Genomic DNA, 20,621 nt, shown 5'->3' with positions numbered 1-20,621 from the left:
GCCTCCCGGGTGCTGTGCTGGTGCGGGGCGGCGCCGTCCCGCGCGCCCTCCGGAGAGGCGGGTCCTGGGGGAGGGCGGGGCTCGGGACCCGCCGCGCCCTCCGCCGGGCGGCCCGCAGGCAGGCGCCCGGCCGGCCGGGAGGTGGTGCTCGCCTCCCCGCGCGGGACCGTGCGTTGCCCGGCAGCGGCTGCGAGGCTCGGGAGGGGGCGGAGCGGCGCGGCCGGCGTGCTAGCGGCCCCTGTCCGCGGATCCGGCCCGGCCCGCCCCCGCCTCGCCGGCCTCGCTGCGCGCCGGTGCGCGGCGCCCAGTCCCAGCCGCAGCGGCCGCCCGCGTCCCGGGCCCGAGCGCGCCCACGCCGCGAGGCCGGTGTGCCGGGGAGCCGACGCGTGGCCATGGAGTGGGAGCCCCGCGCCAAGGTTGCGCTGGTGCCGGGGCGGAGCGGCTGCGGGCCTTCCTCCCGCCACCGCCGCCCGGGGTTGCTGCTCCCCGGCCTCTGGCTGCTGCTGCTCGCCCGGCCGGCCTCGTGCGCCCCAGGTAAGCCTCGCCGAGCCCCCCGGGAAGGGGCCACCACCCAGCCCGCCTTCGCTGCCGCGCTCGCCACCCTCTGACTCCCCCCTACCCGCCCATCCTCTTTTATTCTCCACCGCTCCCTCGCCCTCCTTGCTGGAGATGCTTTCCCATTCTTCCTGGGCCCAGCAAATAAAAGCATGGAGGAAATGAATAGATGCAAAGGAAAAGAGCGAGCGGTTCCTGGCCGGTCTTGGTAAAAGGTCTGCAGCCTAGCCTTCCGTGAACCATGTTGCCCGAGGCGGGTCTGGTGGTTTCTGCTCTGAAGATGCCTGTTTTCTTTATCTCCTTTGCAAAATGCAGGCACTGGAATTGTGTTTGTGCACAGCTGTGTGAATGTGGCGTAGCGAATGTTTTGGGATACTTTTATTGTTGGGGCAAAGGGGTGCATCTGGTGTGTGCTGTAGAGCAGTTGTGCATTGCCGTGAACAGCCAGTGTTCCCCCAGATGCAGGCAAGCTGGCCGTGTCCCCCAGTGCGCCAGGACACAAAGAACAGTCAAAGAAAAATCTCTTGGAAAGCGCCCTGGCCGTCGATCTTTCCAGGGAACTAGCTATTGGTATATCCTCTACAAAGGCATTACAATGGAGTGTGAAAATATTTTGAGTCTGGAGTGTCAGGGCATGAAAGGAGTCATGGTTGGTTTTACAATAGATGCAATTTAGTGACTGTTCATCAGCATGGGATTAAGAGACATGATTTATGAGGCGTGTGGGTGGGTTTTGTTTGTCGAGGAAATGATTTAATTCATGTTGTTTCGCTGAAATGTTTATTTGTCCGCCCTGAGAGTGCATTGGGAAGGTGGCCTGGAGACCATCTCCGAGGTGACACACAGGCAAGCCTGTGATTGCCCCAGCACACACACACACACACACACACACACACACACACACACGCTTGGCTACTTTGTGGGTAGGAAAAGGAAGGTGGGAGAAGCAGTTTAGGGTGGAACGCTTCTTCCCACTGCACAGGAAAAACAGAAAAACCATGAAAGCAGCTCAGAAGAACCCTCCCTGCTTGTGGGAGTGGGGCCAGAGAACTGCCAAGTGGCTTGAAGGAAGTGGAACACACCTGAAGGTGTCCCTGAGGCCTGACTCTGGGTATTAGCAGCAGCTCTAGAAAGGGGATGGTGGAGGAAGGGACTTCAGGGGACATAGGATGAGACCGCTTCACTCACTTGTGAGGAAATTAAGGCAGAATCAGTCTGCTGAAGGTCGCAGGCTAGGTGGTGGAAGGAATTGCTCCATCCATCCCTTCCCCTTTGCTCTTGTTCTTGACCCACAGGCTAGGTTCCTAGCTGAAGCTGCCAGAGATTTCCTCTAGCCGGGTGGAACCCTGCCTCAGGGAACCACACCAGAGGCGGGGTTGACGGAGCAGGTCTTTTAGGTTGTGTTCAGTGGGTCCAGAAACTTTGCCCAAGCTACTACCTCCAGTCTCGGTCTTAGGCCACGAGAGTTCAGTGTTCAGAGGAAAGGAGTCAGCCCTTTGGAGTACTCTTGTCTTTAGCCAGCAGAGAAAGGTGGATCCTGCTGGAGTTGCCCATCACAGGACCTGGGTCGCCAGTTGTTTTCACTGACATGTGCAGGGTGTTTCTTTTTATATAGGTGACCTAGTCCCGTTGGGACTTAGGTTTTAGGGTTCCTACTTTACAGAGGAGGGCCTTAACAGGTGTTTAGGAGAGTGTCTCCAGACTCTGCGATACTCTTAGCTTCTGGGGCGCCAGTGTTTCCCACACGCACATTGCCATCTGAATATTCTAGAGAGGCTGTAGAAGATAAAGTTATAAAGTCAGCAGTGGGTCCGTCTACATTGCTTCACCCTCCTTTAGTGACCCTTTTCTATTTCCCTGCTACCCCTAATCCAAATATCCCACCTGGAGACGCGAAGTTATCCGTCTCTTCTAGAGCTGACGTCACAGAGGCAGAGACATCACCTTTGTACTAATTTGCTCACTGGGCTTCTCTGGTTTGCACAGCCGCTTCTGGGCAGGGGCACAGAGCGCGATGCAGTGGGCATAGCATCCAGCTTCAAGGATCCGGCCTCGGGGCCCCAACTGCAAAGCCAGAGCTATTGCATAAGCAAGTGTGGGCGTTTGTACTCACTCTGAGGGAACTGCTGGGTGGAGGGTCTTCAGGGATGACTTCTTGATGGCAGGTTCTGGGAATCCAGCTTGGTGAAGCGTGGCTTGTGGGTGCCTGGGGATGGTGGCACCAGGACCCTCCCATCTTAGTGATGTACCTTTCAGTAGCAGTGTGGGCATGGACTTTGCTGAGGGCCTGTCCTGAGAGTGCAGGGGGTGTCTTAATCCTGTCTGCAGTTCCTCTGGGAGGCAGCAGTCCCTCCTGCGTCTGCATGATAAGCTCCCTGCCTTCAGCATCTTTCTCTTTGGCTCAATGGGGTTGACTTCCAGGTGGTCCCCTTATTACAGTCTTCAGTGAGATCTCTGCGCTGTGTTGCTCTTGTTGTCCATTTCTATTTCCTGTAGCGTTTTAAATGTGTTTTTTTTTTTCTTTTTAAAGAAAGCATTTATAGGCTTGGTTCTGACTTCACTGCTGTGGAGACAATCTGAAATGCTTGGGGACTTATTTTGAATGTAGTGCTTTTAGGTAGCCAGCTAACTCACAGCAGAAAAGGAGAGAATGGCACCCCGCTCCTTATTCAGAGACTAGGCTATTTAAGAATTATGATCATCATGACATTGGCAGCGCCGCAGAATCTGGAAGTTAATGAAAGATGGAGAACGCCGTCACTAAGAACTTGGGGTAGGATTTAGCAGTAGAGCATTGGGTAGCATGCACAGGCCCTGGGTCCAATCCCCAGGACAAGCAAGGAGGGGAGGATGGCTCACCCACAATTCCACAGCTCATAGATGGCACTGTGTTTGGTTTAGGCTTTGTTTGTTTTCGAGGTAGACTTTTGTTATAAAACCCAGGCCTTACTATGTGGACCAGACTGGCCTCAAACTCACAGAGATTCTCCAACCTCTGCCTAACCAGTGCTGGGATTAAAGGTGTGCAGCACCATGCCTGGCTCCTTTGATTATTTTGTCACCTAAATTTGTAATACATTGTTTCAATTTTTTACCTTTTACACTTCTTTAGTGTTGAATTTCTATTTTTTATTTGTATTCTTTGAATTTTTTTGCTGTCCCCACTATCACATTCCCCCTTTCTGATGTGTTTTCTTTTACATTTAATTAATCAACTAGTTAATTTTTGAGGCAAGGTCTCATATAACTCAGGCTGGCCTCAAACTCACTGTGTAGCTGAGGATGACCTTGAACTCCTGACCCTCCAACCTCCGCCTTCTGAGTGCTGGAATTGCAGGCATCACCGTACCCAAGTTACAAGCTGGTGATTATACTTAGGGCTTTGTGCATGCTAGGCAAGCGCTGTGTCCCAGCCTCCTCTTTTACATTTTACATAATTGAAGAAAGAGTTAGTGGGTTTGCGCGTGTGCGTCGTTATGGGTATGTGCCGTGGCAAGAGTGTGGAGGTTGGAGGACAGCTTTGTCCAGTTGGTGCTTCCGCTTATACGTGGGTTGTGGGCATCATCAAACTCAGGTCGCCTTGCTCCAGTGCCAAGTGCCTCTGCCTGCTGAGTCATCTCAGTGGCCCCACTTTTTATGTAATTTGGAGACACAGAAGTGTGCAGTTGTTGTGATTAGCGAGATCTGCTTTCTCTTTGCCTCACTTCTCCCGTCCGTTTGTGCTATGGATTGTTTAATTTTTCTCTGTCTTAATGAGCTGCTGGTCATTTCAAGGTGGGTATTTGTAAGACCTCTTTTAGAATTGTAAACAGGGAATTAAAATGCATGTGAAGCGTGATTCCCAGACCTCCTGCAGCCTGTTATTTGGGGTTGGGGAATGCTTGTTCAGAGTTTAAACTTCTGAAATAGAGTGTGGTATTGCAAACCTTTAATCTCAAGCACTTGAGGTAGAGGCTGGGGGATCTTGAGTTTGAGGCTAGCCTGGCCTACATGGTGAGACTTTGCCTCAAACAAACAGGAACAGAACCCAAAACAACAACAGGATTTAGATCTCTGAAGCTCATCTTTCCCTAAATTATAATCTTTTGGTGGTGTCTGGGGATCTTTATCATACCAATTTAAAGCTCAGCTGTAGGGGTTTAATGCTTTGGAACAGTTTTTCTGAATAGTGTGAGCCCATCACGTGAATATTAATAGAGACAGATGTTTTATGTCTTATGGTCGTCTTTTTTATTTTAGGTTTTATTTATGTATTTTAAGTGTATGAGTACAGGTGCCTTTGAGGGCAGAAGAGGGCATCAACTCCCCCGGAACTGGAGTTACAGACAGTTGTGAGCCACCGTGTAGATTCTGGGATTTGAACCCCAGTCTTCTGCAAGAGCAGCCAGAGCTCTTAACGTCTGAGCCGTCTCTCCTGCCCCGCAGCTGTCTTTTTGCCATTAGAACGTTTGAACTAAACCATTCTGTTGGGATTGGTTTTGGCTTCTCTCTTGATGCTTTTGGTTTTTACTGGGTCACAGGACTCTGCCTTGGGTCTCCCTCCGTGGCAGCTTCAGTCTGTCAGGAAGTTGCCTCCCTCTGGCCTGAAAACAGAACCCTCACCAGGGGACTCTTAAAAGTCACCAGGGACCTGGCAGCAGGGGTTTTCTGTCTGCCCTGAGTGGTGGCAGCAGCTAATTACCGTGGTTATAATTACACCAGGTGGCTTTTCCTAGAGGGGAAGATGCCGTTCTGACTGGTGGCATCTGTTTGTGAGTTATGACGGCCCAGCTTTCATGTGTGCTCAGGTGGCAGGGTTGCTGGACAGATTAGACGTCCTGGTGTCTGATGTCTAAAGGACACCCCCTTTGTCTATCTATAGCTTACTGTGGGAGCACAGACATGTAGCCCTTGTCCAGTCAGTGCTGTAGGTAAAGTTCCCTTTTGGCTATCTTGGACGCCTTGGAAATAAATGTATAGATGCAACTGGCCTGTTCCTGTCTTTGTCTGTTAGATATGCCAGGCCGAGGATCTGCCGAAGACAGACAGATTCCTCTTCTCGTTGCATTAGCAACTTGATTTTTTTTTTTTTTTTTTGAAACAGGACCTTACATATCTCAGGCTGACTGCTTTTTTTGACATGTAGTTGTGACTGGCCTTGAACTTTGATCTCGTACCTCCACCTCCTAAGTGCTGAGATTACAAGCATGCAGCACCATCACATGGCTGGGATTAAACCTAGGGCTTCATGCATGCGAGGCAAACATCCTACCCCCAAATCTTTTTTTTTTTTTTTTTTTAACTGTCTGCTGGTTGTCACCCCTGTATATCACAACTTTCTCAGGAGGCTGAGGCAGGAGAATAGAAAATTTGGATGATAATAGCCTGGTAAATAAGTGGAACTCTAAGTCCAAGTAAAACTGGAAAAAGGGTGGAGCCTTACAGTAAGAGGGTGCTTGCTACCAAGCCTGATGACCTGGAGCCCACATAGCGGAAGGAGAGAACTAGCTCTTACAGTTGTTCTTTGATCTTCGTCCACACGCGTGCACACACTCAAACAAAACGAATGAATAATAAATAAATAAATTCTACCAAAATTAGGGGGAAAGTGGAAAAAAAAAAAAGGCTGTGGGTGTAGCTCAAGCGGTCCGGGAGTTGTTTAGCCCGCGCCCATTCTTTCCCCTCTGTTGGCAGTGCTGCAGGTAACAAGCGCTGTGCATCTGTGCTCGTCGGTGACGATTTCTGCTCCTCTCGCTGCCGTTCACATCCCGCAGCAGCATCTGCTCCTGGCAGATAGAATTTGCGCGGGCCCCACCCCAGACGTTCTGAATTGAGATCCAAATCGGCCAAGTTCCTAGGTTAAGTTCAACTTTGAGAGGCCCTGGGTGTGGAGGCAAGGCTTCCAGTTCAGCCTCCTGGGGCTAGGTAGTGTCAGCCTCGGCTCCCTCTTCCCTAGTGCCCCGAGCTCTCAGAGCTGCTCTCTCCGCTCTCCACAGTCCGTGACTCAGTACAATGACTGCCCCTAGGACTCTGCTTTGGTCTTCTTGACAGCCATTTAGCGGCTCCGAAGCGAAGTCTCCATGCAGTTTTGTCTTGCATTACCCCAATGGTTACTGATGCTGGGCACTTGTTATAGACCTCTTGACCATTTTTATGTCTTGAGAACTTTCCGTTAAGATCCTTTGCCCTTAAACTTACTAGAATAGTGCTACTTCTTTTAGGCAGTGCCCATGTTCTGGTTGCTGTAACTGTGTTGGCATGGATACAGTGGGCGATGCGTATTCTGCATATTGGTGCTGCCGTGGGGCCCAACGTGGCTAGTAAAAGAGGTGGAGGGATGGATGCGGACCCTGAATTCTGCCTTTCCCACGTGGATACCCAGCTTCTGTGAGGCGGTTTCTTAACTCGGGAGTGGTAGTGTTGGGGAGGGCCCAGCTTGCGGAGGGCAAGTGTCTCCTGCTTTTTGTGCTTGTTGTGTATGCCCAAGAGATGAAATAAGATATTAAGAAGTTCAAGAGCTAGCGTAGACATGAGCCAGTCTTGGGGCCAGAGGAGACAGATGTTGCTGGAAGGGGAGGCAGAGAGGGCAGGAGTGGATTTGCTCACGTTTGGAAGGGATGGGAGCCAGGGCAAGCATGGAGAAATTCATTATAGAGAGGAGGAAACCGGAGGAGACTCAGGCAGACCAGCTCTGAGAGCAGAGATGCCTTGAATGAGTGACTATTCATGGAGGGAGGGAGGTGTTGAGTGGAAGTGGAGCTGGGAGCTGAGAAGATGCTACTGCTTTCCATAGGAGAAGAGGGGAATGCCGGAATGCCAGGCAGGGAGTTAGAAGGACAGTCCTGGTAGTCGGCCAGGGGGACACTCTGCTCGTCCCACCAGAGACTTGGTGGGGAATGAGCAGGTGGCTCTGGCCCTGAGTTGGGACAGTCAGGACTAGTGGGGAGGCCGCTCTTCCTCTGGTAGGCTGGGCGTTCACAGCCCTGTGCCATCATTTGGAAACTTGCTGAGGCCTTGTTTTTGCTCCTCTTGTTTGGGCCTGTGGAAAGAGCCCTTCGTCACTTAGCGTTTTGGGTGCGGGGATTAACTTTGGAGCCAGATAGTCTGAAGGTCTGTTTTAAAATGCTGGGGGAGCTTTCAAAGGATGGTGTGGGGGGACTGAAAACATACAGAACAAATGGTCTCATGGAGTCAGCTTTAGGGGACTTGGGCAAAGGCCAGGAGCCCAGGCCTCTCTACTCCAGTGTGGTCCCCCAAACAGGCAGCATCAGCATTACCTGGGAGTCTGTCAGAAACTCAGAGGCTCAGCAGGACTGGTGGAAAGTGCCTGAAATCCCAGCACTCAGGAGGTGGAGGGGGGCGATCAGGAGTTCAAGGTCAACCCTGGGATCACAGAGAGCTATTGGCCAGTCTGTGCTACACTCGAACATGTCAAAGAAGTGTTCCCCTCCACCCCCCGAGTGAGGTAGCTACCTATTAGGCATCTTCACATAATTTGTGTGTTCCGTGAGGTTTGGAAGCTCAAGCCTCAGCAGTTTCTTGATGAGCTTGGGTGCATGCAAAGATTTTTGCTTGCTCCCTAATTAGTGAGGAGTCCTTAAGTTACTGTAAAAGCCCCACCCAGATTTCTGGGGGCGTGGAGGATAGCAGCCCGAGCTGGTGTCTGAATGGATGGGGTCAGACATCTGCTGCTGATCAGAGCTTCCCTACAGGGGACAGTATAACCGGCCCTGATTCCCTGAGCTGTGTGAACCGGAGTCAAGTGGGCTCGGCTTTAGGGATTGTAGATAGGAGAAGGGGGGACAAATGGTAACCAGTGGGTATGGGGGACACAGATAAATGGTGACCAGCGGATGTGGGTGTGTCTTCTGCTTCCAAGAGGGAGGAAGTTGTGGCACACTGTAACATAGGTGGACCTCAGGAACTGTGACTGACACCAGTCAAGGGTGGAAGGACAGATGCTGGACAGTTCTCCTTGGGCGAGGTGCTGGGTGTAGTGGAAGTTTTAGTCAGTCCGAAGAGTGGTTGTTGCCTTGGCCTGGGAGGCGGAGCATAGAGAGCTGTCTACAGTTACAGAGTGTCAGTTTCCTAAGGGGACGTGTTTAGGAATTGGTTGTTTACAAAGTGACAATGGTGGTGAAGTGGGGCCTGATGTTGGGTCATGTTTTATGCTGTGTGATGATGGAGTGACCATCACGCTGAGCCTCTGTGGTCCAAGCAAGTGGGAGGTGGCCTTGGGAACCCCAGTCAGAGTCAGGTGATGGCCGTGGGTAGGTCAGCAGCTGCTGGCCAGGGCAGTGGTAACAAGGTTTCCCAGCATCCTGCGGTTCTAGCAAAGATCTCCAGGACTCCTTGTCTCACTTGACCTGACCTCTCCTCCCTTCTTACCTCAGGTCACTGAGGTTGAAGGCTTCTTCCTGGGCCACTGTTGGGTGGGGCCTGGGCCAAGCAAGGCAAGTGTACAGAAGGGTTGACGTTTTCATCCTGGGTCTGCATAGAGGCTGAATAGAATTATAAAAATTTCTTTTTCTTTTTTTCTCCTTCCTTCCTTCTTTTTTCTTTCTTTCTTTTTGTGACAGGGTTTTGCTACACCTAAGTGATCCCCCTGCTTCCAAATAGTGTAAAAAAGTTTTGTCAAAGCCCACTGTCCTCGACAGCCCTTGGAACTGGGCTTTCGCTTGTTTTTATGTGTTTTGAGGGCTTCAATAGCTTTATTGGTTTCCCTCCCTGATTATAAAAACAATATGAGTTGCTTGCAGTAATTAGTACTTGCTGTTCCTTCTGTCTAGAACATTCTTATCTCAGATGTTATCTTCAGTTCCTTCCCTTCCTGCGGGTCTCTTCTCAGCTCCCACACAGTCAGAAGAGGCATTCCCCAGCAAGAGCGCTTTCATGGCTCCTGAGCTCCTGCCCGCTTTGTTGTGTACCCGACACTGTCACAACCTATGTTTCTGTCCATCTGTTTATTCTCAGTCCCCTCTACTAGACCACAGGCTCCAGCAGGACAGGCTTGCATTGCTTAGTGTTTTGGTTCTGTGTCCTTTGCCCGTTTTTGTAGCGTGTCTCCCTGTGTGCCGGGCCCTCTGGCTGTACCACGTGTCCCTCGGTGGTGGATACCATCAGTGGTCGGGCAGAGAAGGGGAAGACTTAGAGATTCAGTCTGGGATGTTCCACCCATTGCAAGGTGTCTGCGTTAGTGTGCTGTGGTGGCCAAAGTGCCACCAGTGGGGGGACTTAACCGGCAGAAGCGGTGCTCTGTAGCTGGAGATCATGGTGCTGCCGTGATCCCTCTGAAGGTGCTGAAGTTTGTTCTGTTCCAGGTCATGCCGGTAGCTGTGGCAGTTTCTGCTTTCGGCAGGTATCGCTCCATCTTCCCTGTGCATCATTTCCAATTTTACCTTTTTGTAAGACTGGTCATGATGGATCAGGGACTCACCTACTTGTGTCCGATCTTGTGTTAATTATTTATCTCTGTGGTGAGCTGTTTCCACATGAGGTCATACTCTGAGGTCCTTGGGGTGAGGGCTTTGTAGGAACCTTTCGGTTCAGCCCATAACAGTAAAGTTTGAATAAAAAGCCGAAGAGGGCAGAAGGCAAGCCCAGAAGGTCTTTCAGGGGACAGCATTCCCAGCAGAGGACGTGGCCATGCAAAGCCTTACGGCAGGAAGTCATCCAAGAATAGACCTCGGAGGAGACCAGTGTGAAGTGTGGAGGTGGCAGGATCAAGGATTAGATGTGAGAGGAAGTGGATTCTGGCAGTGGAGGATCACGAGAGGGCTGTCATCAGGTGGTGGGATTTACTGTGTAAAATGTGCTGCACACTGTGTGCCTTCAGGGGGTTTGGAAAACTTACAAGCTAGCAAGCAAAAATCACCTTATACATCCTACTACTTCAGATAACTGCTGTGGCATTTTGGTGTCTCTCTTTTTAGTTTTCCACACGTACAAGCGCCCATGAACACACGTGCAAAGCGGTTGAATCGTATCTGACACGTCGTTTGGCGATCTGCGTTTTTCCACTTCAGTCTCCATTGTGGGATCTTGGTGTTGTCGGGAAGTGCGGGTCTAGACCACAGGCCAGTTTTTCTGTAGTGATCCCAGGACTGAGGGACTAGAGAGAGGGTTTAGTGGGTTCTGTGGATGTTCTCTGCTGCATGTAACCAGGTTAGTGGGTTGTAATGTATGGCTTTGCACTCTTGAGCGTCACCACTGCACGTGGATCTTTACACACTTTTCTAATAACTTCTGTAAGATAATTCCCAGAAATAGACTCACTGGCCTACGCCGTATGCACACATTAAATTTTGATGCGCCCTGCCAAATTGCTCTCTAGAAAAGTTGAAGCAATCCCGCATTCTCTCTAGCAATGAGTCAGAGGTGCCAGTGTTGTTTCCTCTTTCTGAAATACAGCCCGTTACCCATCTCTCGGCTTTGCCAAGCTTGAAGGTAAGACACATCCTACAGTTGCATCTTTTTGATTGCGAATTGGTAGTTGAGTCTTTGATCAAGTTCCCCTTTGGCGTTCTTTCTCTGGCTTTCTGTAGAAATCCCAGGGCCGAGGGACTAGAGAGAGGGTTTAGTGGGTAAGAGCCCTTGGTGAGTAAGCATGAGGTGACCGTGGGGACCTGCGTTCAGGGACCCAGCACTTATGTAAAAAAAAAAAAAACAACAAAAAAAAACTTTTATACCAATATTCCCAGAACTGTGGGGAGTGGAGACAGGAGGATGTCTGGGGCTTGCTGGCTGCCAGCCTAGCTACGAGTTAAGTGAGAGACCCTGACCCAAAAGGAGCAATAAAGCGGGGCAGCTGATATCTACTCTGACCTCAGCGCACGTACACAGGTGCGCGCGCGCACACACACACACACACACACACACACACACACACCCCACTCCCTCAAACAAACCCCAGAGCTGTCCTGGGAAGAGCAACAGTAGCCGTCCAAGCGTGGTGGGAGGCAGTGTAGTTCTTGTTTCTCCTACAGAACAGCTCTGTAAGCCAGGTAACAGGTTGAAGACAAACCTTAGTGGGCTCCCCTGCTTGTTTCAGGCCATATAGCTACTGAGTCCTCTAAACCCCAGGGGTGGGTGTGCACACCCCAGCCAGGCGCCTGTGGTCTGGGTCTCGTTACTAGATTGGCTCTGTGGTGTCTCCCATGAAGGTGTACATTCACAGGTTTTGCTTGCTTGGCAGAGTGAACTCTGTCTACAGTCACATACAGTCTCCATAGTCACAGTGGTCTGTGACCCCTGGTGAGCACCTTGCCCACCCGTGGCACCGCACAAGTTTTAACCGAAGGTCACAGAAGGTTCACCCCAAACTTCTGTTGAGAGGAATGAATAAGGCAGGCTTTCCAAAGCTACAGATTGGGATAGTCATTTAGTTTTGTTTTAGCAATTGAACATTTAACAGGAATGGTTTCAGGAAAAAATGAAAGTTCTTTTTACAGAGTGAGTTCTGTTTCTCCCAGCCTGGAGGGTAATGGTCCATAACGTTTGGTGACATTTTCTCCCTGCATTTCCCTGGTTACTGCCACCTGGATCACCTCCTTGTGGACCTGATAACATTGTTACATAAACGATGCTGTTTCTCTGTGGTTGGTTTCTGATGGTTTCTTCTTTGATCATGAATTAGGATATGCCTCTGGTTAGAAAATCAATTTCTCATTAACTTTCCGGTTTTGATGGGAGGAAGTCAGTGCCTTCATTACCTTGTTCCAAACCTAACAGTGGGGGCTGGAGAGATGGCTCAGTGGTTAAGAGCACTGGCTGGTCTTGCTGGAGGGCCTGGGTTCAATTCCCAGCAACCATGTGATGACTCATAATTGCCTGTAACTTCAGTCCCAGGGATCTGGTGTCCTCTGTGGACACCAGGCACATGTGGTACATAGACATACATACATGCAAAATACCCATACATATAAAATAAAAGTTAAAAAGATAATAAACAAAACACCAAGACAGCCAGCGTGGTGAACGACTTTCACACTTTCTCCACCCTTTGAGCTTTCTTAGTTCTAAGGGAAAAGAAAACAAAAACCCAAATAGCAGTATATTAATATGTTGCATTTGTGCCAGGATCTGATGTTAAATATTAACTTTCTAAATGATTTCCAGAAACACTGGTCTTGGGACTATTGTTTTTTTTTTTTTTAAGGTTATTATTATTATTGTGTGTGTGCCCATGAGATTGGGGTGTGTGTGTGTACCACAGCATGCAGGTAGAGGTCAGAGGACAATAATAGAAATGTCACCCCGTTCCTGGGGAGGAGAAAGAAGTGACCAGTCCAGGTGTGGGTCATCTGAGTGAGTGGCTGCGAGAAGGCTGCTCTTGAGATACGCTGTCCAGCAGCTTCCTTGTTTCTTAAGTGACACAGAGTGAGCCACAGTTGCATTTTTATGGCTCATAGAAGAAGGAATTAATCAACATGGAGTATCTGGATTCTCAAAAGTAGGGTAGAGTGGGAAAGTCCAGAGGGGAACGGAGCAGGCACAGGCCTGGAGAGCCAGACCACAGTGTGTCCCCATCCTGAGGGAAACCAGCTGCCTCATGCCATGGCAGAGAAGGCTCATCAGGGGGTTGATCCCTCTGTGGGTCCAGCCTAGGACATGAGTCTGGTGATCTTTTCCCTACACAGCTTCTTCTCTCTCAGATTTCCCTCAGCCTCCAGAGTTTCTACTGTAGACTTGGAAAGAGGCTCTCCAAGAGTCTTTTGACCTTTAAATGGGCATCACTTCAGCCTTTCTTTTTAAGTGTCAGGCTTCATGCTCCTAGGTGTCTACAGACATGACTTGAGATGATTAAAAAAAAATAGCGTTTGGCTAATTGCCACGAGGGAATTAATTAGTGTGCACCCAATTTTTAGGATACTTGGTCACTCGATTAAAAAAAAGTATGCATGAGGTAGAGAGGAGAAACTTGGGCAAATGAAGCACTTGTGGCTTGAGGAAATGAGCAAAGGATTGCCTACTCCTGAGAAAAAGTACAGACCAGCCAGAGTCAGGGGCAGAAGTCCAGGTCAGACAGAGGACAATGTCACTGAATAACCAAGAGTGTCACTTGGACCCACAGTGTTCTCAGAAGCAGATTCCTGGGGGTGGAGTTTTAGGCGGAACTGAGACCGGCTTTCTTAGTTCAGACACCAGAAGATGGTTAAAACAGTGTTAGAACATCTAAGTAACTGATTCCAAAGAGAGAACAGGACTCAGCAAGATGGCTCAGTGAGCCACTAAAGACACTTGCTGCTGAGCCTGACAACGCGAGGTAGGGTCCCTGGGATCTGTGTGGCAGGAGGAGAGACCCAGTTCCTTAAACTTGTCCTCTGACCGCCACATGGTGTATGTGTGTTATCACCCCACAACACACTCAATAAATGCCATTAAAAAACCGAAAACTCAGATAATATACAGAATGATGCGTGAGAATTGTTGGCCGCAGGACAGAACAGACCTGTATCACTTGTCAGTAGCGTCCTCTGTGTTCCCTTCTTTCTGAGGGAACGGCTGGAGGGTGGCCAGTCTGTTTGGGTCATCTTGGGTTGCCGCTTTCCCCTGAGGAGGCTACTTTCCGTTGTGAGCATGAGCAGGCCTCTCTGGATCCAGGAGAGGAGCACTCCCTGATGTGGGGTTGGAGCCGCATGACACCGAACCAGACGATGAGCAGCCCCATCTCGAACTGCAAGCGCAGGCGTGGCTGTCGTCATAGGGAGTGTGTGAGAGATTGTTAAGTAGCTCCCGAATCATAGAACCTGACAGCTGGTAAGTTACATAAATATTCATATATGTATCAGTTTCTACTTCTGTGGCTCTGACAGGATGCTCCAGGGCCCACAGTTTAAGGATGCAGGAGGCTGTAGGAGTCGGAGGCTGGCTGTCGGGCACGCCTAACGGGGTGTGTGTCAGCTGCTTATCATTCTGTTTGAGCCTCTGCATGGTTCTGCAGTGGGAGCGTATGCGGATGTGCAAGGGTGTACCTGCCTACACGCAGACTCGATGATACGTGGGTGCTTAGGAGGGGAGATTGAGTAGTAGAGGGTAGATCAAGGAGAGAGAAGGGACAGTACAGATCAGGAGGGGCCAGCAAGTGACCATGGGAAGCCAGCTGCACTCAGAGTCACATGCTTTGAAGTAGTTGGTTGAGCTTTGTGAGGTGACTTTGAATGTCTGTCCATTCCCATAGCTGGGTCCCTTGGTTGTGTTCCTTACCACTGTGTCCATTAAAGTCCATTAGGACAGAGCGATGTCACAGATATCAGTGTCTTTGGCTGATTTCATCTTCATTTCATTGGTGTTCCTGAATGGGTGGAACAGCCTCCTCCCGCTTCCCTTCCTCGGGTCTGGCCTCTCCTCCTACCACACTGCCCTGGATTGGTTTCTCTGTAGGGAGAGCCTCCTAAGCTGTTTAATGCCTGTGTGCTTTATATACGCTGTTCCTTCTTCCCAAACACTCTTCCCCTCCTTGTTGGCCACGTTTCACTTCTCCCTCAAAGATCTCAGGCCACACATCACACTCCCCACAAGGCGTGTAGAAGCAAAACAGCTTAGATGCCCACTGTCCATGTGTGACTCAAATTCGTGACCTCCTGTGAGTAGATCTCTTCTTGCTTACTGCCTCCTCTTCGGTGTGGCTGGGCTCACCATCTTCAGTGAGCACCTGATGAATTGTTAAGTGGATGGGTTTTGGAGGAGTGTTTCCACGAGTGCCCCACCGAACGGATAAATGATTGTGTGTGTGATGGGATGAGCTAGAACAACTAATGGCATGGTGAGCTTGGTGTGGCCGTGGCGTCTCTCTTGTAGATAAATGGCCCTTGGGAAGCTGGACACCCTTCATCTTTCAATACTGCCTCTCTACAGTGCCTTCCTCCCACATCCACGCTTAGACCTTTTCGCACCTTCTTTCCGTGTATCTTTATCACTCTCTTGGCTTCAGAAGTCGCCTCCATGGGGTCAGACCCCACACTACATCTTTGTCCTAGATTCATCCCAACCTAAGCTGCTGTGACGATTGGCGGTCAGTCTAACCTGAAAATGGCGGACGTGCAGATCTCTGCATGCTGAGCCCCCTGTTGAGATAGAAAAGCTTTTCAGTCTCTGATTGTAAGTGATACTCATTTTCAGATGCTTTGGACTATGAGCTCTACTTAGAAGAAAGTACCCACCTTTGTTCCTGTTCCATAAATAGTTTGGTACACATCTTCCTAGTCTTTTTGTGTGTGTTTGTTCATGTGTGCACAGGTGTGTGTGTGTGTGGTGTGTGCATGAGCATGCATGTGCGTGTGGAGACTAAGGTCCACCTTGACTGTTGGCCTTGGGAGCCATCCACCTTTTCAGAGAGAGTCCCCTCAGTGGCCTGGAGCTGTCTATTTAGGTTAGGCCTGCTGGCGGATGAGCCCTGGGAATCTGCCTGTCTCCACCTCCTCTGACACCATTGTACCTGGGTTTTGACTTGAGTTCTGGGGGTAACATTCCGAGCCTCATGCCACTCTCGCTGTTCTCTCTCTCCACTCCCTTCTTCCTGTTTTAAAAATTGTGCATCATGTATGCATATGTAGTTTTTTCAAAAAATAGAAATGGGATTGTACTATCTACAGATTTTTGTATCTTCTAGTTTTCATTTTATTGTAAATGTTTTTCATATGTTTAAAAACTTTTTTTTGAGACAGGGTTTCTCTGTGCAGCTTTGGAACCTGTCGTGGAGCTCACTCTGTAGACCAGGCTGGCCTCAAACTCACAGAGATCCGCCTGCCTCTGCCTCATGAGTGCTGGGTTTAAAGATGTGAACCACCACCGCCTGGCCTGCTTTAAAAATATTTTTAAGCGAGCACACAAGAGAATCCAGCATGGGGCCTAATGCATGCTGGACACTCGCTGTACCCCTGAGTTGCATACCAGCCATTCCTAAACCACTCAGGATCTTATTGGTCTTCCTGTGATGAACCTCTGTGCATAGTTCTTTGAGCTTCAGTTTATTTCCTTCAGGACAGTTTTAAGGAAGCAGTTGGATCACAAAGGGTAAATTTGGAGGAGAAAAAAAAATCCCTGAGTTAATGTACATCAGAAAGCGTTACAGCGTGTTGGAGAACGTGCCCAGCGTTGGGATCTTAGTCTCAGTTTGTGTAGTTGAGCAGCTTTTAAAGGAGACCAGCTGGGCAGATGGCTGCTTGCCCCCAGGCCTGCTGTCTGGTTATCCTCATCCTTCATCCACGAGCACGTGTTGGCCCACTAAGGGTCAGCACTTTGGCCACCTGAGAAGATGAAAGCCCAGGAGTCACTGCGGGTGTCCCTGGGGATCGTAGCTGCCCTGGGGACTGGAACAGGTGAGCATCGCTCTTCTCTAGGGCCCATGACATGAGTTTGTACAAAAGGACCAGAGCCTGAGGAAGTGGGTGGGGCTCTCCTCCTTGAGCCTCTGAGCCGGCAGCACCATCTCTCCACAGCAGAGTGCCTCTTCCCTGACCTTCCTTTCCCCACAGCTGTATTTAGTGTCTCTGTTCTCACTGTTCCCAACTTGAATTACAGTGATTACTTGATTTCCAGAATTGTGGTTAAAATGCATATGGCATGAGATTTGCCATCATAACCATTTTTAAGTACAGGGTTCAGCAGTGTTAAGTACCCTCGCAAGCCCTTTTCATCTTGCAGAACTGATCTCTATATCCATTAAAATACAACTCCGTGTCTGTACCTCCAGTCCCTTGGAGTCACAGATTCTGCTTTCTATTTTTATGAGTGTGACTCCCGTGGCCCCCTGGAGATATGGAATCATAGGGTGCCTTCCTTTAGTCACCGAGTTCATTCCTGATGTAGGGTGTGTCCCAGTTCCCTTTTTAAGGCTGCATAGTATTCCATTAGATGCTCCATCCCTATTCTCTTCTTGTCTTTTCCATACATCGGTTAAAGGAATAAGAAAAGCATTTTGAAATGAGGATGGAGCTGAGCAAGAACAAGGTGACTTGTGTTCCTTTTGGTTCCCAAAGTCTCTGAAGCCAGAAGGAACCTGGACACATCCTCTAAGAAATATGTCAGCATACAGATGTACCGCTAGGCCCCAGGATTCAGTTCTCTGTTAACTTCAGTTCTGCCGGGCTTCCCGGCTTCTTTGCTTTACCGATACAGCATGTGCCCTTCTGCTTCTTTCACCCAGACTTTGTTTTTCCTGACGAGCTGCTTTTGCATCTGATTTTGGAGACAGAGTCTCTTACAGCCCAGGCTGGCCTTATCTAGCTGGGCTCCCTCTCGAGCCCATCTTGCTGGCCAATTTTTTAAAAAATTTATTTATTTTTTCTTTTTTTAAAAAATTTGTTTATTATTATATATAGTGTTCTGGGCACCAGATCTCATTATAGATGGGTGTGTGTCATCATGTGGTTGCTGGGAATTGAACTCAGGACCTCCGGAACAGCAGTCAGTTCTCTTAACCTCTGAGCCATCTCTCCAGCCCTTGGTGGCCAATTTTTATGTCCACTTGACACTTCAGTTGGGGAGTAGCCTCCATTAGATTGGCTGTAGCATATCTGTGGGGTGTTTTCTTGATTGTTCATTGATGTAGGAGGGCTCAGCCCACTATGGTTGGTGCAACCCTGGGCTGGTGGTTTGGGGTGAAAGCTGGTTGGTCATAATCCGGAGGGAGCAAGCCAGTAAGCACCATTCCTTCATGGTTTCTGCTTCAAGATCCTGCCTTGAGTTTTTCCTTGACTCTACTCATTGATGGACCTGTGAGCCAAGTAAACCCTCCCCTCCCCTGAGTGGCTTTTGGTCATGGTGTGTATCACAGCAATAGAAAGCAAACCAGTGCATCCAGGCGGGCTTTAATCTGCTCATCCTCTGGCTCCCACCTTCCCAGTGTTTGGAATAGAGACACACCACCACCCCTGGCCTGAGAGCTGACTTTTGTTACTATAACATGGCTTCTTTGCCATATGCCTGTTGATTAATTTTCTGTTCACTCCACACAAAACTAGAGTCTTGGAAAACGGAGCCTTAGTTTAGGAATTGCCTCTATCAGAGTGACCCATGGGCATGTTTGTGGGGTATCATCTAGATTGCTGATTGATGTTGGAGGTCTTGCCCACTGTGGCTGGGCCTATCTCTGGGCAGGAAGTCTTGGGTTGTATGAAATAGGGGGTTGAACAAGCCATGAAAGTAAGCTGGTGAGTGGCATTCCTCCATGGTTGCTGCTTCCGTTCCTGCCTTGGCTTCTCTCAGTTGATGGGCTGTGACTTGCAGATCTCATCAACTGTTCCTCCTTGGGTTGCTTTGGTTAGTGTTAAAGCACCGTGAAGAAACCTATTCAGTAACCACTAGGTTATTAGCTGCTCCCTAATGCTGCACATACAACGCTGTCCCCTGGTATCCAGGAGGGGAGGGAGCTGCGGGTTCTAGGAACTCCGTGAGCACCAGTGTCTTAAGATCTCACATAATTAGCAGTCTCTCCCGCGCATCCTTCAGTCTCGTTTATATCCTGTCTAGATTACTTCTGCATAACGTGAAGGCCTTGCTCTGTACGTATGGGAACTCGGTACTGTTTAGGGGATAGTCGCACGAGTAAAGTTTGTGTGTGGTTTATAAGGACACAAGTTTAAGAGGAAAAACAACAACCAGAGTTTTTCATTTTGTTTGCCCCTCGTTTGAAACTAAAGATACAAAACCCTTGTGGGTAACATTATAGAAATAATCCTGCTGACTGCAAATTCGTATTTTGCTGATGCTAAGTTTGCCATGGACAGTGTGGGCCATCACTTGCTTTCTGTATCAACGAGAAAGGCTATCACTGCCGTTCAGGAGCCCACCACCCACAGTGGCTGCGTCCTGAATCACACTAATGCAGTCATTTTGTGTTTTGAGATGGGGTCTTCTGTAGTCCAGGCTGACCCTGAACTCGCGGTTCTCCACCTTTACCTCCTAAGTGCTGGGTTAAAGTTGTCACCACCACAGCCACGCATGGTCCAGCTGTCACCACGCAGGGTGTTGGGGGGCAACATTGGAAAGATGAATCCCAAGGAAGTTCCAGATAAGTGCTGTTCAGTTTGTTTTGTTTGCCGTGTGCATATTTGTGCCGTGGGAGGAAGGTAGACGAGAGAGCTTGTAGACAATAGTGGAAAAACTCTTCAAGTTTTATTTCTGAAAAACTCCCTTCTCTTCTTAGGAATGTGGAGCACATAACCTTCCCTGTTGAGTGTAGCGCAGTTCCTGTGTGTCCCTTCTTTGCTCAGTAGGCTTTCTTCTTTTTTACCCGTTTCCTTTCATATTTGTGTATTTTATTACAGAGTCTTTATCTAGTAATTTAGTGTGTGTGCATTTATTGTCTGTGCTTCATGCAGGAGGGTGACTGTTGTTTTTAAAAGTCTTCCTCTTAGAATTCTGTCTCTTTATGCTTCTCCCCACATTATTGTACTTGGGACAAGACGACGATGAAGCTGCTTCCCAGCCGAGAGTGACCCTGAGCCTGACTTTGCAGTAATAACACTTGATACTGTCTTGTCTAAGGGCAGTGGTTCTCAACCTGGGGGTAACGACCCTACTAGGGTTGTCGAATGAACCCTTTTCACAGGGGTCACATATCAGACATCATGTATATCAGAAATTTGCAGTATGATTCATATCAGTAGCAAAATTATAGTTATGAAGTAGCAACGAAAATAATTTTATGGTTGGGGGAGGTCACCACCACATGAGAACTGCATTAAAGGGTCTCAGCTTTAGGAAGGTGCCTGAGAGGGTCACTGGCTCATTTCCCCTCTGGATGGATCCTGTCACTCGTGCCAGTATCTTGCTCAGACTCCACTCTGGAATTCAGTGCGGGCTTGCCTGCTATCTGTGTCCTGAGAATGCTCTCCTGGGTTTTTACTGGTTCACTTTGGGAAGTGGAGGCCTGAGGACTAGGGACGTGAGGCACTCTTCCCCAAAACAAAACTAAACAAGACAGAACGAAAGCCCTCTCCTAGCCAGAACAGCTGAATGGATGGCATTCTCCAGCTGTGTCCAGGTGTGCGTGCCAGGCGTGTGTGGACGGCAGAAGACAGCTTGCTGGAGGCATCTCTTGGTCCCCTGTGCTGGGAGGCCCAGGAGCAGACTAGAGTCATTAT

General features: G+C 49.4%; 1 protein-coding gene across 3 annotated transcripts in view; it reads left to right on the top strand.

The window, feature by feature from the left end:
- The first annotated feature begins 374 nt into the window (after window positions 1–374).
- Kiaa1549 (KIAA1549 ortholog) overlaps window positions 375–20,621 on the top strand; it is a 118,086-nt gene continuing 97,839 nt past the window's right edge. For 2 of the 3 annotated variants that reach the window (XM_038320234.1, XM_038320233.1), the window contains exon 1: window positions 375–534. In XM_038320234.1, the coding sequence (XP_038176162.1) occupies window positions 393–534 (142 nt within the window). In that variant the 5' untranslated portion in view covers window positions 375–392. The remainder of the gene's footprint in view (window positions 535–20,621) is intronic. The other variant, XM_038320232.1, reaches the window with a different exon arrangement.

This window comes from Arvicola amphibius, chromosome 2, assembly GCF_903992535.2.
Source record: "Arvicola amphibius chromosome 2, mArvAmp1.2, whole genome shotgun sequence".
Classification (NCBI taxonomy): domain Eukaryota; kingdom Metazoa; phylum Chordata; class Mammalia; order Rodentia; family Cricetidae; genus Arvicola; species Arvicola amphibius.
Note: the sequence above shows the minus strand (reverse complement) of the source record. Positions and strands in the feature narration are given on the sequence as shown.